The following is a 19,362-nucleotide window of genomic DNA, read 5'->3' as shown; positions in this document are numbered from 1 at the left end:
ATGCCCAGGGAGGAGGAGGCTCTAGTGCATTGGTGCTGACCACTGTCTGTCTCTCATGGCTTGTGTGTCCAAGGTGTGGGGTAGGAGTGTTGTCATTGGCTAGGATGCAGCATGTGTGGAGGCCTGTGTCCTCTGAGACCCCCCATGTACTGGGACTCCCTGGAGGTCAGTCTCACCAGCAGCTAAGACAGGGATATGTGCTCCTCACTGGACATATCCAGGAGAGGACTGACACAGGGTTCACAGACAGGCTGGGGCCAGGTTTGTGGAATGGGTGATTGCCCTCTAGACCTGGGCCAGAGAAGCTTATGGAGCAGCAGCTGGGATTCCAACTTTCAGGTGGGGAATGAGCAGAACTTAACCTGCTGGGTGGTAGGGGAAATGCTGTGCAGAGGAGCCATGGGGCCAGGCTGGCCATCATAGTTGTCCTGCCAGAGCTAGGAGTGTCCAGTCAGTCAGCACCACCCAGAGGAGAGCTTCAGAGCTTTAGGGCCTGAGAGGGAGGGCTGGGAGAGTGTGGGCCCCACTTGCACGGGGAGAATGCTGTGCACAAGCAGTACCCTCAGCTCCAAGGGAAGGTCAGCTGGCCCAGGACCGGATCCCAGAGAGGCAGATCCATTCCCCCCCTTCCTGAGCTGAACCCTGCCCTGGCCACCAGCTGCCAGCAGCCAGGCCCTAGAGCCTGTACTGAGGAACCCACCTACAGGTAGAGGTGGCAACATAAATGTCACTGGCCACAGACATTTATGGGGAGTCATCATCATATCCCAGACACATACCCTTCATGGTCAGTCCTCCTCCTCTCTTGTCCAGCCCTTACAAATTCCTGGCCATGTTGTCCATGGCCTCCCATCTGTCACAGTACTGAGGAAGAAGGTCAGAATAGGATAGAATCTGAACTAGAAGGCTCTCGGCCCCTAGCAGTACATCTGAATTACATGAGGACCACTCCCTACCCCCACTGAGAACTGCTGAACCCCGTTTCCCCTGGAATGACCTGCAGTGATTCATTGCTTCCCAGGTGACCATTACTGGGCAGCCCCCAGGCCCAGTTCCCTGTTAGGCTTCTCCAAAAGGCCAGCCTGGGTCAGCCCCTATAGATAGAGCCCTGCCCCCACAGGAGCTCCATTTCCTTGTCTAGTGGTTGCATTGGAACAATAATCCTCCTTCCAGGAACATTTTCTTGGGCTGTCCCTGTCCTGTCCCTGGTATCATCTCTCACAGCTTTCCCATCCCAGGAGAGCACAGGCAGGCATCTTTGCCTTGGCTGTGGGACTGAACCAGGCAGGTGGGCTCCCTACCCCCTTGATGCTGCAAGAACCCATCATGTTTAGTCTGTCTCAGGACCTCTCTGTCAGGGCTCTGCTGTGCAGCCTGGTACCCATGGCTGATCCTCCCTGAGCCTTTTTCTCTTCTGGGCCTGTTCTCTCACTGGTAAATAAGAGATTTGCCTGGATCCAATCTTCCCACTGCTGTCCCTGGGCAGGGCAGCCTCCGGGCTGTGCTCTCGCAGCATCTTCCTTCTGAGCACACATCCATCTCTGCTGAAATGGCCTCCCAGGTTACCTCCCAGTGGGAACATCAGCTTCCCAAGGACAGAGGCTCTAGCTTTTTTGTCCTCTAAGAGCACAGTCAGTGCTCAGTAAATAGTGGCCAAAAAGACCAGTCTTGTGGTGAAATATGAAAGTCAGAGACCAAGGAAGCATTTGTGCAAACATTCTTTAACCTATAAGAGTTTTGGAAAGACATCTTTCCTGTTTGATGTTAAAAGTCTCCTTTTCTAAAATTATTATGATAGTTATTTATTATATGTCTTAGCCTCTCTCAACAAAAGAAAAATATTTGGTAGTCCTCTATCAGTCTCCAAATGATCTCAGTCTGGTACTTTGCAAGCCCATGACATTTAAACCTAGAAACAAAAGATTTGTTTAAAAAAATCCCCCTAGTTCGAAAGATCTGAGACCCAGAGAGGCAAACTGACCATCAAAACCTATCTCATAGTTCTCTGCATCTGAGAACTGCACTGCCCTGAGGAATGATGAAACCTTGCTAGGCAGTTCTTTTGCCCTCCCTCAGATTATTCACCTGTTACCATACAGAACTCCCTCATGTGCCCAGACTCCATCCATCGATCCACTATCCACACATCCATTCATCATCCAACCATCCATCCATCAACACATTATCCATCTAACCCACACACCCATCCATTTATTCATTCATCCACTCATCCATCCATGCATCAACCCATCATCCGCTATCCACTCTTCCATCCGCCATCTATCAACCCATCCATCTATCCACCCATTTATCTATCCATCCACCCATCCATCCACCCATCCATCTACCATCCATCAATCCATCCCCTCATCCATTCATCCATCCATCCACCATCCATCATTCATCCATCCCAGGCCTGCCCAGAGCTCACAATGTCAAGCCTTGGTGTGTGTTCTTGTCCCCCTTCTCTTTTCTTTATGAACTATAATCTCCCAAAGGCAGGTGGTTCAGCATAGTCCAAGGCAAAGAACCTGATTTACAATGGCAGAGCCTCCCAATGGAAATAGGGAAGGCTTCTCCGTGTTTATTCTCCTTCCCAGGACAGGGATTCCCTCCTTCTTACAGTGGGTCGTGCAGCCTCTCCTTAATTACCACCAGGACAGGGATCTCCTTCAACTTTCAGAAGGCCTGGATTTTTAAAAATTTCATCATATCCAGCAGCAATCCACTTTCTCAAAGATTTCTTACCATGGTTCTTGAGAGTGAGCACCTTGGTTTTTACTCACCTCATATTCCTAGTTCTGAGCCTAGTGCCTGCATCAGTATGGACTCTCAGATTCTGAATGGGTAGATGGATGGATATAGATGGAAAATGGATGGATGGATGATAGATGGCTAGGAAGATGGATGGATGGATAGATGGATAATGGATGGTAGACGGATAGATGGTAGATGGATAATGGGTGGATAGATAATGGTTGGTGGACGGTCAATAGGTGATGAATGGATGAATAGATAGATGGATGGATGAATGCAAGGAAGGAAGAAAATATATATAATTGAGACTTTGCAAGAGCTCAGTAAACAACTGCTAAATAAGACCACAGCAAGTTTCTGGGGGAAGACAGATACTTCCCTTACAGAACCTTTTAGTTATGTGATTTCCTTTTTTCTTCCTTTCCCACATCTGATCACAGTGTTGAATGAGTCTTGGGCCTGAACAGGGGATTCATGCTCTGGCCCAGCTGATGGCCAAATGGGGAGCATTTGTTTTCAAGCATCCCATCTTACCACTGACTGAAACCATTCTCTTGCCTTAGGGGTGGCTGGCACTTCCCACGGGTAGGATACCTCCCCTTCACCTCCATCCCTAGCCACCTCTGTTGTGTCAACAAAAGCAGAAACCTCTAACAAAGGTGTTGTTTGTGGCAGAGAACTTGGCAGAGAACTTTGCTGCAATTGAGGGTGGCTGCCAGGACTCCAGACCCTGGATGTGAGTCCAGCCTGTTCCTTCCCCACCATGACCTCAGAGGAGCGCTGACCCCAGCTCCTTCATAGACAGAGATGAATGACTCCAGGTTGCAGGTCACAACCTGCTTGTTTCAAACCCCCATGGAAATCTGATAAAAGCAATGAAGTTTCTTTCCAGAAAGGTGCACGCCACTCCCAGACACAGACGGTCATTTGTCCTGATGATTTGGAGAGGCAATGAACCCCCTAAAGCCTGCTGTGGAACCCTCTTTAGAATCCACCCCACTGAGAATGAAGTCTCCTGCCCCTGTGGAATATCACTTGGACATTCTGGGGGGTTTTCTTCAAGGTGGTCTTAGGACATTATTTAATTTTTTATTTTGTAATAATTTCAGACTTAGGAACCATTGCAACAGTGGCACTGGGCCCTTCACCCAGCCTCTCACGCTGCTGAGAGTGGTACATAATCACTCCACGTTGGTCAAAACTAAGTGTTCGTTCTAGCAACTAAATTCCAGACGTAATTCATATTCACTCATTTTCTACCAATTTCCCTTTTCTGTTCCACAATTCCACCCTCAGTCCATCTTTGCTTTTGCTTGCTGCATGCCTCGAGCACTTCTGGCCTTTTCTCATGCCCCAAGCCCTCTGAGAAACTTGCTCAGGCATTTTGTAGGACAGCCCTCAATTTGGATTGCCCCTGTGTCTCCTGATTGGAGGCAGGCTGTTCATTTTCGGTGAGAACACCTCAAAGGCAATGTATGTCCTTTGTATATCACCTCAAGAGGCCACGCCCAGTGTCTGTGCCATTGTAGATGTTAACCTCAATCCCTGAGTTAAGGTGGTATCAGCCAGGATTGTCCAGGACACAGTTATGGTTTTTCTCTTTGTAACTGATTAATTTCTCAGGGAACTGCTTAGAGACCTGGTGACTGCAGCTTTAAAACAGACTCTTCCTTGCCAAAACACATTGTCTCCCGGCCTGTGGCCTTGCAGTCTGCTGCTTCTAGTATGGCCTCACTGGTGCGAGTTTTCTGTCCCAGTGAGCTGAGACTCTCCATGGAGATACCTTGTTTTCTTTTCTTCATTAGCCAATTAAAATCCCAGTTCAGGGCATCCTCAGGCCTGCCAGGGATGGGCCAGGTAGGTAGTGACAGGGCAGAGGAGGAATGAGCTTTTCTCTCCAAGCCAGAAGACTTTTCTCTCCAAGTTGAAGCGCTGAGCCCTACCCACCCTTCCCCTCAAGGGTCTCTTGAGGCCCTTGGCTGTTTGCCTGAGTTCTGATAAGCAAAGATCTCCAAACCCTTGTTCTGGGCAGGGCATGGGTGAGGCTCTAGCTCTCCCCTTATCTCTCAGGGTCTGCTCAGAGGTCTGAGGAGGCAAGCAGGAGGAGCCAGCCTAGGGGGCAGACTCTTGTGGAGACAGGTGCCCTGGTGGGAGGCAAGGCTGAACTGGGGTAGGGTATTTCTGGTTTGGGGTATCCAGCATTGAAAAGGGCCTCCAAGGGCCAGGGTCCTTCTCTGCCTGCACACTGGGAATGAGGATGTGCAGGCCAGGAAGGAAGAGCAAGCTGAGTACCGCAGGTTCCTAGAGAGCCCAGGACACTGCTCAGGCCTGGACAGGCTCGTCAGGGCAGGAGGGGGCCCAGGAGCTGGGCCCATCCCTGAAGAGCAGATAATGACTACTGAATAGAGGTCCAGGAGAAGTGCTTATTTCCTCTGTGTGTTGTGTCCAGCAAAATGCACCTCCAGGCCTATTTGCATGCTGAACGGTTGTGTTAAGAAAGGAAAACAAGGCCAGGCGGTGGGGGCTTCAAGTATCAGAGCTTACCTGCTCCTTTGAGGGTGCTGCCTGGGTCCACCCAAGGGCACACACAGCATACTGGGCTTGGGTCCCCTGGAGGGCAGGGGTGGACGTGTTGAGGATGGGCTCAGACTTCCCTGACTCCCCGCCACAGCCCTGGGCACCTGCCTTCTCCACTGGCCCCTAAAACACTTATGGGGCAAGTCTTAATGTTCAGATTGGAAATAAAAGAAAAACAAGATACAGATAGTCCTATAGTCCTAGCCCCAACCACTGTGGGGCTAGGGAAGGAGTCACATGGGCAAATCATGGACAACGCCCTGGCCCCTGGCTGCTGCATGAACCCAGGAAATAGCTGGAAAGAGAGCAATGGGAGGACAGAGGGCTAAGTCTGGGAGGTCAGGTGAAGAGACACCCTTTGAGAATTCAGGAAGGAACCTGGCATGACCAGAGCAGCATCAGGCAAAGAGCTCAGCCTACAGCATGTATGTGCACACATGTATGAAGGTGCACACGTGTGCAAATGGGGGAGGAAGCTGGAGGCAGGGAGTGCCATCCCTACTAGGAGCCTCTTTAGGTCCAAGTGGAGAGATGGACCCACAGAAAAGAATGGGGAGTGGCAGAATGAGCTGGGAAGTGCCAGAGCTACCTCAAGAGGCTGGGGCACCTGATGAATTTCAGGGCCTGGCATGAACAGTTTAAGGTGGAGCCCTTCCCTAAGCCAGTGGTAGCAGGTGGATACAGAAGAAATGGAGAGTGCAGGATCCTGGGGAGGGGAGAAGGCTGCTGGGGGCTGCAAAGGGCCATCAGGGAAGTGTTGGCAAATCCACAGGGATAATCCCCAAAAGCAGACAGCAGGGGATGGTTTGGGGGTGGGGTGGATAGGGCTTTGTCAGCCTGCTGGGTAGAGGGATAGGAGAAAGGGAAGCCAGAGCAAGGCCACTGACCTCAAACACCTTGTGCTTTGTGTGTTCTTGGAATGGGAGTAGATAGGCATTTTTTTGGTGACAGCTATCTGTGAGTGTGCTGCACCAAGCCATGTGGGTATATCTGAGTGTGCGTACACTTGGTTGCCTGGCCCTTGCCCCTGATCCTGCCTTTGCCACCTGGGCTTTGGGACACAAACAAGCTCCAAGGGCTCTCCCAGGGGTAGCTTGCAACCTACCTGCCTGCCCCTTCACTCTGCACCAGGATGAAAGCTCTTGGGGCATCCTGGTAGGGACAAAAGGTCACATGCCCCTTGTGATGACTGTCTCTTAACCCCAAGTGGTCCACCAGGAGCCTCTGTCCAGGAGGAGCAGAGGAACATGACAGGGCACACCCCCTGTACCCCTGCCTTGCCCCAAGGGAGGCCCCTGGCTCTGGGAGATCCTCCTGTCCTCAAGGAGAGAAAGAAGCTCCAAGCCAAGGAAGGGTGGGGCTCAGGACCCTGTGAATCCACAGAGACAGCAAAGAACCTGCCCAAGGCTACACCAGCCTGCACCCAGAGGCCAAGCCAATGTTCAGAGCCCGGCCTGCCGGGCTCCAAGGCCTGGAGCATTTCTTTTCCCAGCTAGGTTTGTATAATCCCTGCTAATTAGCAGGTTAGAGTCTTGTCCACTTTGCTGTTGTTTGCCATCTCCAAATACAATGTTTGGCAAACAGCAGGGGTTCTGTAGCCCTGTGTCGAAAGGCATGGCAAGTCCTCCCCTTGTCCTCCCACTGCCTATAGCAGACTGCCCCTTTAGGCCCATGCAGAAGCATTTGCACACACCTAGGAGAGGCAGGTATGTTATCCATCCTGTCCAGAGAAGCCCAGCTGGGGGTCTGGCCTCTGCGAAGCCTAGACTAACCCACAGACTCATGCTCAGGGCAGGGACTTTTGGGGCTGGGACTGGGGAAGGCAGTGTTGGAGGCCTTTGGTCTTGAGAAGATCCCAGAAGAATCAAAACCAAATGAGGTACCACCTTACCCACTGGGACAGCTAGAATCCAAATGTCAGAGAATAGAAAGTGTTGGCAAGGATATGGAAAAGTCAGGACCCTGGGCTGTGCCTGGTGTTTGGGGTAGAGGAGGGAAGTGGCCTGAGCCACCACAGGGGTGGGCAGCATGTGGGACCCTGAGCCATACTCTGGGGTCTCAACTCCAGCAGCAGGGGTGCCAAGAGGCACTGGCTCTTTTCTGTTTTTTTGCTGCCTTTTTTTTTTTTAAGATCACTTTGATGATTTCAGATCTATCCATGCTGTTTTTCTTGTTATTGCTAAATTGAATTTCTGATGGACTGCCACAGGAATGCATCTGTGTATCCACCTGTTGATAGGTATTTGGGTGTTTCCAGTTTGGAGCACTCATGAGCATTTTTTCTGTCTTTTTGTGGACCAGGAGGAGCAACCAGCCATGCTAAACCTGCATCTTTCCTCTCTCCTCAGCCACCCGGGAGTCAGCCTTCGTCCACGCCATTGCCTCAGCTGGAGTGGCCTTTGCGGTGACACGCTCGTGCTCAGAGGGTGTGGCTGCCATCTGTGGCTGTAGCAGCCGCCATCAGGGCTCACCAGGCGAGGGCTGGAAGTGGGGTGGCTGCAGTGAGGACATCGAGTTTGGTGGTATGGTGTCTAGGGAGTTTGCAGACGCCAGGGAGAACCGGCCAGATGCCCGCTCGGCCATGAACCGCCACAACAACGAGGCTGGACGCCAGGTAGGTCCACAGGCAGTGCATTCCTAGAGGATGGAAAGCCGACCTGTGGGCTGGGGGTGGCCAGAAAGGAAGGACAGGAAAGAGGACTGGCTTGCAGGAGCCACCACACAGTCCAGGAGGGAAGACATAGAGATGACTGCAGAAATCCCAAGGAGTTCTGCAATAAGGAAATGCACTCATGCATTTGACCTGATGCACATGACAAAGGGTGGTTGGCAGTTATTTAGGTGGGGAGAGACCAGGACAGCTCCCCATGAAGGCCAGGGGTAAAAGGCTGAAAGTGATTTAGTCTGGGCAGAATATGAAGTGTAGAAGGAGAAAGAGGATTTTGATATGGAGAGCCTAACAGGGATCAACCTGTGGAGAAAATTGTGACCCTTGGGTCTCAGTCTGTTTGTTCTGCTGTAACAAAATTAGGTTAGACTGGATAATTTATAAACAATAGAAGTTTATTTATTTATTTTTTTTGGAGACAGAGTTTCATTTTGTTGCCCTTGGTAGAGAGCCGTGGCATCATAGCTCACAGCAACCTCCAACTCCTGGGCTTAAGTGATTCTCTTGCCTAAGCCTCCCAAGTAGGTGGGACTGCAGGTGCCCGCCACAGTGCTTGGCTATTATTTGTTGCAGTTTGGCCAGGGCCAGGTTCGAACCCGCCACCCTCAGTTTATGGAGCTGGCACCCTACCCACTGAGCCACAGGTGCTGCCCACAATACAAGTTTACTGCTCACAGCTCTGGAGGCTGGAAGTCCAAGATCAAGGCATGACAGAATCCGTGTCTGGTGAGGCCTTGATTCGGTGAGGCCTTGATTCCTGGTTCATAGATGATGCCTTCTCACTGCATCCTCACATGGTAGAAAGGATGAGGTTCTCCCTAGGGTCCTTGTTAAGATTACATCCAGTAATCTTATTTATGAGAGTTCCATCCTCATGACCACATCACCTCCCAGAGACCCCATCTCCTAATCTTATCACCTTTGGGGGGACGCAAACATTCATACCATAACAGCATGTTAAAAAGGACTTGGTCACCAGGTGTGATGGCTCACACCTATAATCCTGGCACTCTGGGAGGCCAAGGCTGGTGGAATGCTTGAGCTCCTAAGTTCAAGACCAGCCCAAGCAAGAGCAAGACCCCATCTCTAAAAATAGCCAGGAGTTGTGGTGAGCACCTGTAGTCCCAGCTACTCAGGAGGCTGAGGCAAGAGGATCACTTGAGTCTAAGAATTGAGGTTACTGTGAGCTATGACACGTGGCATACTACCGAGAGTGACAAAGTAAAACTCTGCCTCAAAAAAAAAAGGGAGTTGGTCAGAAGATCAGTGTGAGACCAAGAAAGGGATAACTGCTGATGGACAGGGATGGACACAAAGACCCAGTGATGTCAAGTGGATTTTGCATCACAGAGATAGTAGCTGGCTTTAGCCAGTGGAATCTGGGGATCACAGTGTGTTGAAGAGTAACTAGGCATATTTGTTTTCCACCAATGAGGAACTAGAGAGGTCAAAATTGTCTTTGTGCTAAAGACAACTTCAAATGCAGGATGAAATGTAAAAAGCACCCTGCTAAAAATATAGAATCCCCAGGTACATACAGTAGCCCAGTTCATGACAGGGGAGATCGTGTTGCACAGTAGGGGAAGTGGGTTTTTCAGTAGTTGATACACAATCAGCTGGACAATGCTAAAATGCAAATATGAACATTTCAGCAGGGAACTAGAAACTATAAGAAAGAATATAATAGATTTGGAAAAGAATAATATAAAAATTACAGAACTGAAGAATGACTGGAGACTTCCAGTTAAAGATGACAAGCTAAACATAAGCATTTCCCTCTGTACTCTCCTGGAAACCTACTAGAATGACAATAAACTAATTTTTATATAAATAGATATATAGAGATAGATATAACAGAGAGACAGATGAGATATATAGGTAGTAGATATAGATGAAAAAGAGATAGAGATAGATTAAATATATACAGAGATCAATATAAATAGATGAGATAGATAGTAGATGAGCAGATAGAAGAGATAGATAATAGATAGACACACAAAAAGATAGGTAAGTGGATAGATATATAGACAGAAGATGGATAGATATAGATATAGAAAAAGAAATCTAAATAAGTAGAAATAAATAAATAGAAGAGATAGGTAGTAGATGGATAGATAGAAGAAATGGATAGAGAGACAGATATATATGAGATTCTTTACCTAAAATGACTTAAAAAAAAGATACACTTGAGAATATGGAAAACTGAAAAGGAGACAATGATAAAACTTTGAAAGCTAAAAAACAGACGAATCAAGCAGACGCAAGAAAACTGAGTGTTGAGCCAGTAGAGGAGAAATCTGAGAACTCATCCAGGAATTTCTAGTATCAGGCATCTTGAGAAATAGACATAAATATTGGTTTGAAAACTGAAAAATTCATTGAAAGTTTATTTTAAGAGCACTTAATAACCCAGTCACTCCTCTGCTCAAATACCTGTAGCTGTAGTCTCTCCCTTTATCATGGCAGAAGTCTGGAGATCTATTCTCTAAAAAGGATAAAGCAGAGGCCTCTGGTCTGGGGGACACCAAACACACCTGAGGGTGAGGCTGCCAAAGTGAAAAGAGTCTCTCTAAATATGAAAGCTCATGGGTGGCACCTATGGCTCAGTGAGTAGGGCGCCGGCCCCATATACCAAGAGTGGCAGGTCTGAACCCAGCTCCAGCCAAACTGCGACAAAAAAATAGCCAGGCGTTGTGGCGGGCACCGATAGTTCCAGCTACTCTGGAGGCTGAGGCAAGAGAATCTCCTAAGCCCAAGAGCTGGAGGTTGCTGTAAGCTGTGATGTCATGGCACTCTACGGAGGGTGACAAAATGAAACTGTTTCTAAAAAAAAAAAAAAAAGAAAGAAAGAAAGAACTCATGCCATTATCTCTCTTCTTGATTTCCTAATCCTAGCAGCAAACCCCAATTATCCTCCAAGTAGGAGAATTGAAGATTCCTCTCTGGCGAATCTGACCAACTCAAATGAAGAGACTTCAAGATATTGACTTGGAGGGGGTCCCCAGTTAGATGATGCAGCTAGATCACTCTATAGTGAAAATCAAAGTTGAAAAGTCCCTCCGATGTGCAGGAACTTCCATTAAAATTTTTGGTGTAGTGGGCATGGTGGCACACAGCTATAGTCCCAGCTACTTGGGAGGCTGAGGCAAGAGGATTACTTGAGCCCAGGAGTTTGAAGTTGCTGTGAGCTATGATAATGCCACTGCACTCCTGAGCAACAGAGTGAGACCCTGACTCAAAAAACAAACAAACAAAAAAGATATTCAGTGCTCCACTTCTAAATATGAGCAGATAGCTAAGGATCACCAGACCTTTGAGGAAAGCCTCCAATGACAACAACAATGCTAAAGGCCCAAACAAACAAAAACAATGTTTATGGAAAAACACATTGTAAAGAAAGATGAAAACTTCAAAAACTATCATTAGTATCCCCCAAGGAGGGCTCAATGCCCATAGCTTAGTGGTTAGGGCGCCAGCCACATACACAGGGGCTGGCAGGTTTGAACCCAGCAGGGACCTACTGAAACAACAATGACAATTACAACAAAAAAATAGCCGGGCATTGAGGTAGGCACCTGTAGTGCCAGCTACTTGGTAGGCTGAGGCAGGAGAATCACTTAAGCATAGGAGTTTGAGGTTGCTGTGGGCTTTGACGCCATGGCACTCTACCAAGGGTGACACAGTGAGACTCTGTCGCAAAAAAAGGGGGGGGGGGGCGGCCCCTGTGGCTCAGTGAGTAGGGCACCAGTCCCATATACCAAGGGTGATGGGCTCAAACTCGGCCCCGGCCAAAATGCAACAAAAAATTTTTTAAAAATAAAAATGTTTTTTAAAAATCCCCAAGGAGATAAAATACTGTATTCATGAAATTACAACAGGATGTTAATTTTAAAGAACAATTCAGAGAAAAAAAGAGCTCTTGGAAATTAAAAATATCATAACAGAATCTAAAAATTTCAGCAGAAAGTTTGGGAAATAGTTGGAAAAACCCTCTCACAAAGTAGGAAAAATAAACAAAGAGAAGAAAAAATAGAAGAAAATAGAATATTTAAAGGATCTGTTCAAGAAAAACAGTAACAAATGCAAATAAAAGTAAGTCAGATAAGGAACAAGTCAGGAAGTTTCCCCAGTACTGAAGGGCACAGGTTTCAGACCAAACAAGTGCAGTTAATGATTGGAACAACAGAGAGAAAAGACCCACATCAAAACACACTGTTTCAAAATTAAAGCATACAAAATAGGGGCTTCCAAGAACATTTGGACTTCAGGAGCAGGAACTGAACTTTTCAGGAACAACAATAAGAGCCAAAAGAAAATGGAGTAATGCTTTCAGAATTCTAAGAGGTAAAATGATTTCAAGCCAAGAATTTTATACCCTGCTAAACTATCAATTAAATGGAATTGTAGAAAAAGTCTCACTCTGTTGTTCAGGCTAGAGTGCCATGGTGTCAGATAGCTCACAGGAACCTCAAACTCCTGGGATCAACCAATTCTTCTGCCTCAGCCTCACAAATAGCTGTGACTACACATGCCCGCCACAATGCTACAATGCCACAATGCCCAGCTAATTTTTCTATTTTTAGTAGAGACAAGGTCTTGCTCTTGCTTAGGCTGGTCTCCAACCTCTAATCTCAAACAATCCTTCCCTCCTTGGCCTTCCAGAGTGCCAGGATTATAGGTATGAGCCACTGAACCCAACCTGAAAGACCTTTTGTTATAAACACATGCCTCCAAGAAAATTAAGTTGATCCATGTATAAAGCCTGATATGTTTGAACATCTTGAATAGTTAAGACAATTAGGTGGTGTCCATAGTTCAGTGGGTAGGGCACCAACCACATACACTGAGGCTGGCTGGTTAGAACTCAGCCCAGGCCAGCTAAAACAACAATGACAACTGCAACAAAAACAACAAAATAAACAGGTGTTGTGGTGGGCACCTGTGGTCTCAGCTACTTGGGAGGCTGAGGCAAGAGAATTGCTTAAGCCCAAGAGTTAGAGGTTGCTGTGAGATGTAACGCCACAGCACTCTACCCAAGGTGACAGCTTGAGACTCTGTCTCAAAAAAAAAGAAAGAAAGAAAAGAAAAGAAGACAACTAAGGGAAAATTTGGGGCTGAGTCAGTGATGGGTACATTAACAATAGAAATAACAAAAGTTTGTGTAAGAAAGGAAAAATCATCAAATACTATGTTTAATACTTGGCTCAGTGGAGTATGACATTTAATGTAGTTCCAATGCCATCAGCAGTGAATATTGATATAAAATTACACTCAGTTTTAGGGTAGGAGGGGGTTGTGGCTAGGAAGTGGTTTATTCAAGTGGTGGAATGGTAAGAAAGAGCTACATAAACTCCTGTCATCCATGGTGAGAGGCCAACAGATAATGCCTAATGCTGAAAAATCAGGAAGTAGAAAGACAAATATTACTAGAGCCATAGGCATTGCAAAGGGCAGTATATGGAGCCAGGATTCCTGTTTTACTGAACAAGTCCAAAAAACTATTGAACTTTTAAAAGTATGTACTTGTGTAACTTTGATCACAAGTAAAATTAGGGCTGGGTGCAGTGCTGCAAACCTGTAATTCCAACACTTTGAGAGGCCAAGGTGGGAAGAATGCTTGAGGACAGGAGTTCGAGACTAGCCTAGACAACAGAGCAAGACCCCATCTCAAAAATAAAACATAAAACTAAAACAAAAGAAAGAAGAAAATAGATATTAGACAAACTAAACTGGCAGAGCAGGGGGACATGTTCTACCGATATCCACGGGAAGATTCAGTATGAGAGGGAAGAGCTCAAGAAACAGCTGGGAGAGAGGGACAGGCCAAGGCAGGATCTAGACTCTGAGCCCTGACAAAGTCTTAGACCGAGACTGTTCAATAGACATATACTGGAAGCCACAAATGGGACCCACATAGGTCATTATATGCTTTGTAGTAGCCACATTTGAAGAGTACGCAGGTGAAATGGGTTTTAATACTATAATTTCTTTAACCCAATATAGCCAACATGCTTCTGTTTTAATAATGCTTTTTTTTTTTTGAGACAGAATCTCACTCTGTTGCCCTGGGTAGAGCTATGACATCATAGCTCACAGAAACCTCAAACTCTTAAGCTTAAGAAATCATCTTGCCTCAGCCTCCCAAGTAGCTGGGACTACAGGTGCCCATCACAATGCCACGCTAGTTTTTTCTATTTTTAGTAGACAGGGTCTCTCTGTTGCTCAGTTTAGTCTCAAACTCCTGAGCTGAGGCTATCCACCCTCCTCAGCCTCCCAGAATGCTAGGATTACAGAAGTGAGCCACCATGTTCTGCCTTAATAATTCATTCTAATAATGTAGTCAATATTAAAATTATGAATGAGATGCTCAGCACCTGTAGCTCAGCAGCTAGGGTGCCAGCCACTACACTGGAGCTGGCAGGTTCGAACCCAGTCCGGGCCTGCCAAACAACAATGACAACTACAGCCAAAAATAGCCGGGCATGTGGTGAGCACCTGTAGTCCCAGCTCCTTGGGAGGCTGAGGCAAGAGAATCACTTAAGGGCAGCGCCTGTGGCTCAGTCGGTAAGACGCCGGCCCCATATACCGAGGGTGACAGGTTCAAACCCAGCCCCGGCCAAACTGCAACCAAAAAAAAAAAAAAAATAGCTGGGTGTTGTGGCAGGCGCTTGTAGTCCCAGCTACTTGGGAGGCTGAGGCAAGATAATCGCTTAAGCCCAGGAGTTGGAGGTTGCTGTGAGCTGTGTGAGGCCACGGCACTCTACCGAGGGCCATGAAGTGAGACTCTGTCTCTACACACAAAAAAAAAAAAAGAGAGAGAATCACTTAAGCCCAAGAGTTTGAGGTTGCTGTGAGCTGTGATGCTACGAGACTCCACCCAGGGCAACAAAATGAGACTCTGTCTCAAAAAATTTATATACATATGAATGAAATATTTCACATTCTTTTCTCACACTCAGTCTTGGGAATCCAGTGGGCAGTTTGCACCTATGGCAATTCTGAATTTGGACCGGCCAGATTTCATGAGCTCATGTGTGGCCAGTGCCTGTGTAAACAATCCTAGATGTCACCACACTCCAACTTCATCCCTTCCCTCAAAGTAAAAAAAGGAAGAAAAATTGAGTTCTCCACTGCCCATAGGGAAAATCATACACTCCTCAGCCAGGCCTCCAAGGGATCCCTCAGCCTTATGTCCCAGCACTGTCTCCCTCTTCTGCTGTAGTCCCCATAAAAGGACCAGCTTTCTGGGTCACTTTCTACCCAGCCCATAGACACTTCCTCTGGGCAGCCTGCTTGAGTTCTCCCAGTCAGAAACAAGGTCGTCCCTCCTGCATCCCTGCACTCTTTCTTACACACCTGCACCACAATTTGGCACTTTATCCCATGTTGCTGCTCCTCCTTTCCTTCTCTCCATAATAGGTTTTTTTTTTCTTTTTTTAAGAGACAAGGTCTCACTCTGTCTCCCAGTAGTGTGATCACAGTTCACTGAATCCTCAGACTGCTTGGCTCAAGTGATGCTCCTGTTTTGGCCACCCAAGTAGCTGAGATTAGAGTTGTGTACCCCCAGACTTGGCTAATTTTTAAAATTTTTTTGTAGAGATGGGATCTTGTTATGTTGCCCAGGTTGGTCTCAAACTCCTGGCTTCAAGGAATCCCACCTCAGCCTCCCAAAGTGCAGGGATTACAGGCGTGAGCCACCACACCCGGCCTATTATAGATATTATAGAAGTACTCACCTGGGCCATGGATGAGGGTGGCCTTGAGTCTGGCAGGACAGATGCGAGAGCAGCCCAAGAATCTGCACCCTAAGGAGAGGGGTGGTGCTGGGGGCTGTGGAGTGGGCACCTACTCTGCCTTGAAGCCTCACCCTCCGCGGGGGGCTTTATGGCGCGGTAAGCTGCAAGCAGAGAACAGGGTCCTCAGCTGGAGAGACACACCAGATGGCTGCCCCGACGCTCACCCTGACGTATGCCCCACAGGCCATCGCCAGCCACATGCACCTCAAGTGCAAGTGCCATGGGCTGTCAGGCAGCTGCGAGGTGAAGACCTGCTGGTGGTCGCAGCCCGACTTCCGAGCCATCGGCGACTTTCTCAAGGACAAATACGACAGCGCCTCAGAGATGGTGGTGGAGAAGCACCGCGAGTCCCGCGGATGGGTGGAGACGCTGCGGCCGCGCTATACCTACTTTAAGGTGCCCACGGAGCGCGACCTGGTCTACTACGAGGCCTCGCCCAACTTCTGCGAGCCCAACCCGGAGACAGGATCCTTCGGCACACGCGACCGCACCTGCAACGTGAGCTCGCACGGCATCGACGGCTGCGACCTTCTGTGCTGCGGCCGAGGTCACAACGCGCGCACAGAGCAGCGCCGGGAGAAATGCCGCTGCGTGTTCCACTGGTGCTGCTACGTCAGCTGCCAGGAGTGCACGCGCGTCTACGACGTGCACACCTGCAAGTAGTCGGCCGGGCGGAGCTCTGCCGCGTGGGGCGGGCCCTGCCTGGGTGGGCTCCTGCCTGGACCCGGCTGGGTTTCTCCCTAGGTAGGGCGTGGCTCCTTCCTGGAAGGAATGAGACGGGGCTCCTCCTGGGATGTGCTGGGGCTCCTCCCAGGGGCCAGGACTCCTACTTGGAGGCCGGGTATTCTCCCTGGGAACCATGCTCCTCCGTGGATGGGGCGGGCCCTGCCTTGGAGGGGGGTGGGCTCCTACTTGGAGGCAGGGTCTCCTCCCAGAGTGTGGGGTTGTGGATGGTACAAGGCTTTGGGGTGAGCTCCTCCCAAGGGATGGAGCTACCCTTGACGGAGACGGGGTTGCGGCTTCTGCCTGGAAAGAGAGAAGCTTCCCCGGATGGACGACTGGCGGTGAAGCCCTTCCAAAGGGGATGGGGTTCTAGTGGGGGTGGGGCTCTGGGAAGGCTACTTTCTGAGGGTGGAACTCCTCCCTGTGGGCGGGGCTCTTCTCTGGAGATGGGACTCTCGAAAGGGGCAGCCCTCCTGAACAGGGCATGGCTCCTGCAGGAACCTGGGCTCCAGAGCAGAGGATTCAGTCCTCTAGCCCTCTCTTCCCAGGCTCCCCATAAGATCCCATCGGCTCCCTCTTGTCTGCATAGAGCCGCGGAGACCCCTCCGTCATCAGGTCCCCTAACCCCTTCTCCACGCCTCTGGAATCTTGGGCCCCCTCTCTCCAAACCCCTGGCTCTGAGATGATTCAGAGGGTGGAGGCTTGTACCAGCCCTCCCTCAGCCTGGGCTTTGCCCACCTTCCAAACCAAGAAGTCTACTGAGGAAAGCCTGCAGCACCCTCCAGCCTCCAACCAGCTCCAAGAACAAAGCTCTGTCCTGAAGAAGTGGAAAGGAGCTTCTCCTAGGGAGAGAATCCTGGGCCCATGACTCTGAGACCTGCCTCTGCCCCTCTATCCGCACCTGGGTCATCTTGCTGGGAGCATATTCCTGCTGTTCCCCAGGCCCAAGTTGCCTGGCCTCCCCTCCTCCCTATCCTGGGGTCTCCCCACCTGCACCCCATCCCAGCTATAGGAGAGAGAGAACTCCTGTCCAGCCCTTCCCCAGCCTCCCCCTGTCCACAGCCCATAGTAAGGGAAAGGCAGGAAGAGAAGCCAGCTCCCAAGGCTGCCCAGAGCTGCTGGCTTCATTTGGGGGTTATGTGGGAAGTCTGGGGTACATCACCCAGACACAACTGTGCTGCCAATGGAGAACCTACAGCCTTGAGGCAAGGTGGTCTCCTTTCCAGTCCTATGGCCAAGACTGACTCCCCATGTCCTCCTGCTGGGGTGATGGTCACCAAACTGACATCATGCAGCCACTATCCTGGAGCCTCTGGCTGGTCACTGGACCTTCCCAGCATGAGAATAAGAGTCCACTGGACCCACCCTGCTGATATCCACGGCTACCCCATGGAACACTCCCCTCAGCCTCTGCCACTGTGAACCGTCTCTCACCCTAGAGGCAATGAGAGGAGACATGGCTGGGTGGGTGGGCCACCCCAAGAGCCTGGAAGAGGGGACACCACTGTCCTCTGCCTTGAATTCTGCATTATTTTGGTTTTAATTTTATTTCTGATGCTGCTATATCCACCATACACTGGAGTTAGATGAACAGATGTGGTTTTTTTTTCCTCTTCTTTCTATGAAAGAAATTATTTTAGTCATAGCTTGTGAGTTTCAAATAATGGAGAAAGTATAAATAAAAAAAAAAAAAAAAGGAAGAAGAAACAAGCAAATGAATCAAGCCTGTGGTCTGTACTGGATTTTTGATGGTAGGTGGGCACATTATTGGGGAGGTGGTGTGGCAAACCAGGGCCCCAGCAGGAATGTTGGACAAGTCACCTCCCTAAAATTTCATATTCACTTAGCACTAGCTGTGATGTACCTGAGCCCTCCAATTTGGAGATGGCTGCCTAGTGGCTGGTGACCTTTAAATGAAGGCTCAGCTGGATTCCAGCAGGATTTGGGCATAAGGCCAGCCACCAGAAGCCCCTCCGGGACCCCCACTCATGGGCAGGGACCTCCTGGGGCTGTGGATGGCAGGGGGTGAGGAGTTGGTTCTGCCTGCCAGAGTTCCCAACTCCCTTTCCGGGCAGGGAGAGCCTGCAAAACAAGAAGGCCGCCCTCCCTCAGGAAGCTGGGTGCACCTCTGGACACTGAGGCAACAGAAGCCAAAAATCTCTCTCAAGGCCACACAACACCCTGTCCAAGCACTGGTATCTACGCTCCTGTGTCATCACCTCTGGGCCCTGCCAGATGTCCAGCCAGGAGGTCAGAGCAGCAGCCCAGCTCCACCCTCTCAAGGGCCTGGGCCCAGCACAGTCATGTGTACACGGCTGGAAGGCAGGGATCCTGCAGGAGAGCAGGAGGGGCTGGGCCATGCTCCCAGGTGTCCATTTGCTACAGGGGTTCACCAGTTCATCCTGGAATTGAAGTCCTCATAAGAGGAGGGAGGGAGCCACTTGTGTGGAAAAAAGGAGGAGGGGTGCCCCAGCAGCTCTGGGGAGTAGAGAGTTGACACTGACATCCTCTGCCTGGAACAGATGGGAACACAATCCAAGAGCTGAGAGCCAAGAGCCAGCAGGACATATGCTGTGGGCCACACTGAGCCACTCACTCCTGCCTTTGTGTCAGGGGCCACAAGGGAAGCCCCTACACTCTCCTCCCTCTACCCAGAACAACCACAGGCAGTCCTGTCCACTATACCCTAACCTGGGCCACTCACCCTACCCCTCCAGTTCCCAGCAGCCATGTGGCCCTTCACTGACTAGAGGCTCCCATATCAGGATAGTTAGGGAGGCAAGTCCCAGGTAGAGAAGGTGCTGCCAGGGATGGGGTTGGGGGGTTGGTCCTGAGGAAAGG

The 19,362-nt window shown here is 49.4% G+C and overlaps 1 protein-coding gene across 1 annotated transcript in view; it reads left to right on the top strand.

The window, feature by feature from the left end:
* The window catches only part of WNT3A (Wnt family member 3A), a 42,412-nt gene extending 24,213 nt beyond the window's left edge, over positions 1-18,199 (top strand). Inside the window, exons 3-4 of the mRNA XM_053572847.1 lie at positions 7,683-7,948; positions 15,982-18,199. Coding sequence (XP_053428822.1) covers positions 7,683-7,948; positions 15,982-16,461 — 746 coding nt within the window. The 3' untranslated portion in view covers positions 16,462-18,199. The remainder of the gene's footprint in view (positions 1-7,682; positions 7,949-15,981) is intronic.
* Positions 18,200-19,362: the final 1,163 nt, after the last annotated feature.

This window comes from Nycticebus coucang, chromosome 20, assembly GCF_027406575.1.
Source record: "Nycticebus coucang isolate mNycCou1 chromosome 20, mNycCou1.pri, whole genome shotgun sequence".
Taxonomy (NCBI): domain Eukaryota; kingdom Metazoa; phylum Chordata; class Mammalia; order Primates; family Lorisidae; genus Nycticebus; species Nycticebus coucang.
The sequence above is the reverse complement of the archived record's forward strand: the minus strand, read 5'-3'. Positions and strand labels throughout refer to the sequence as shown.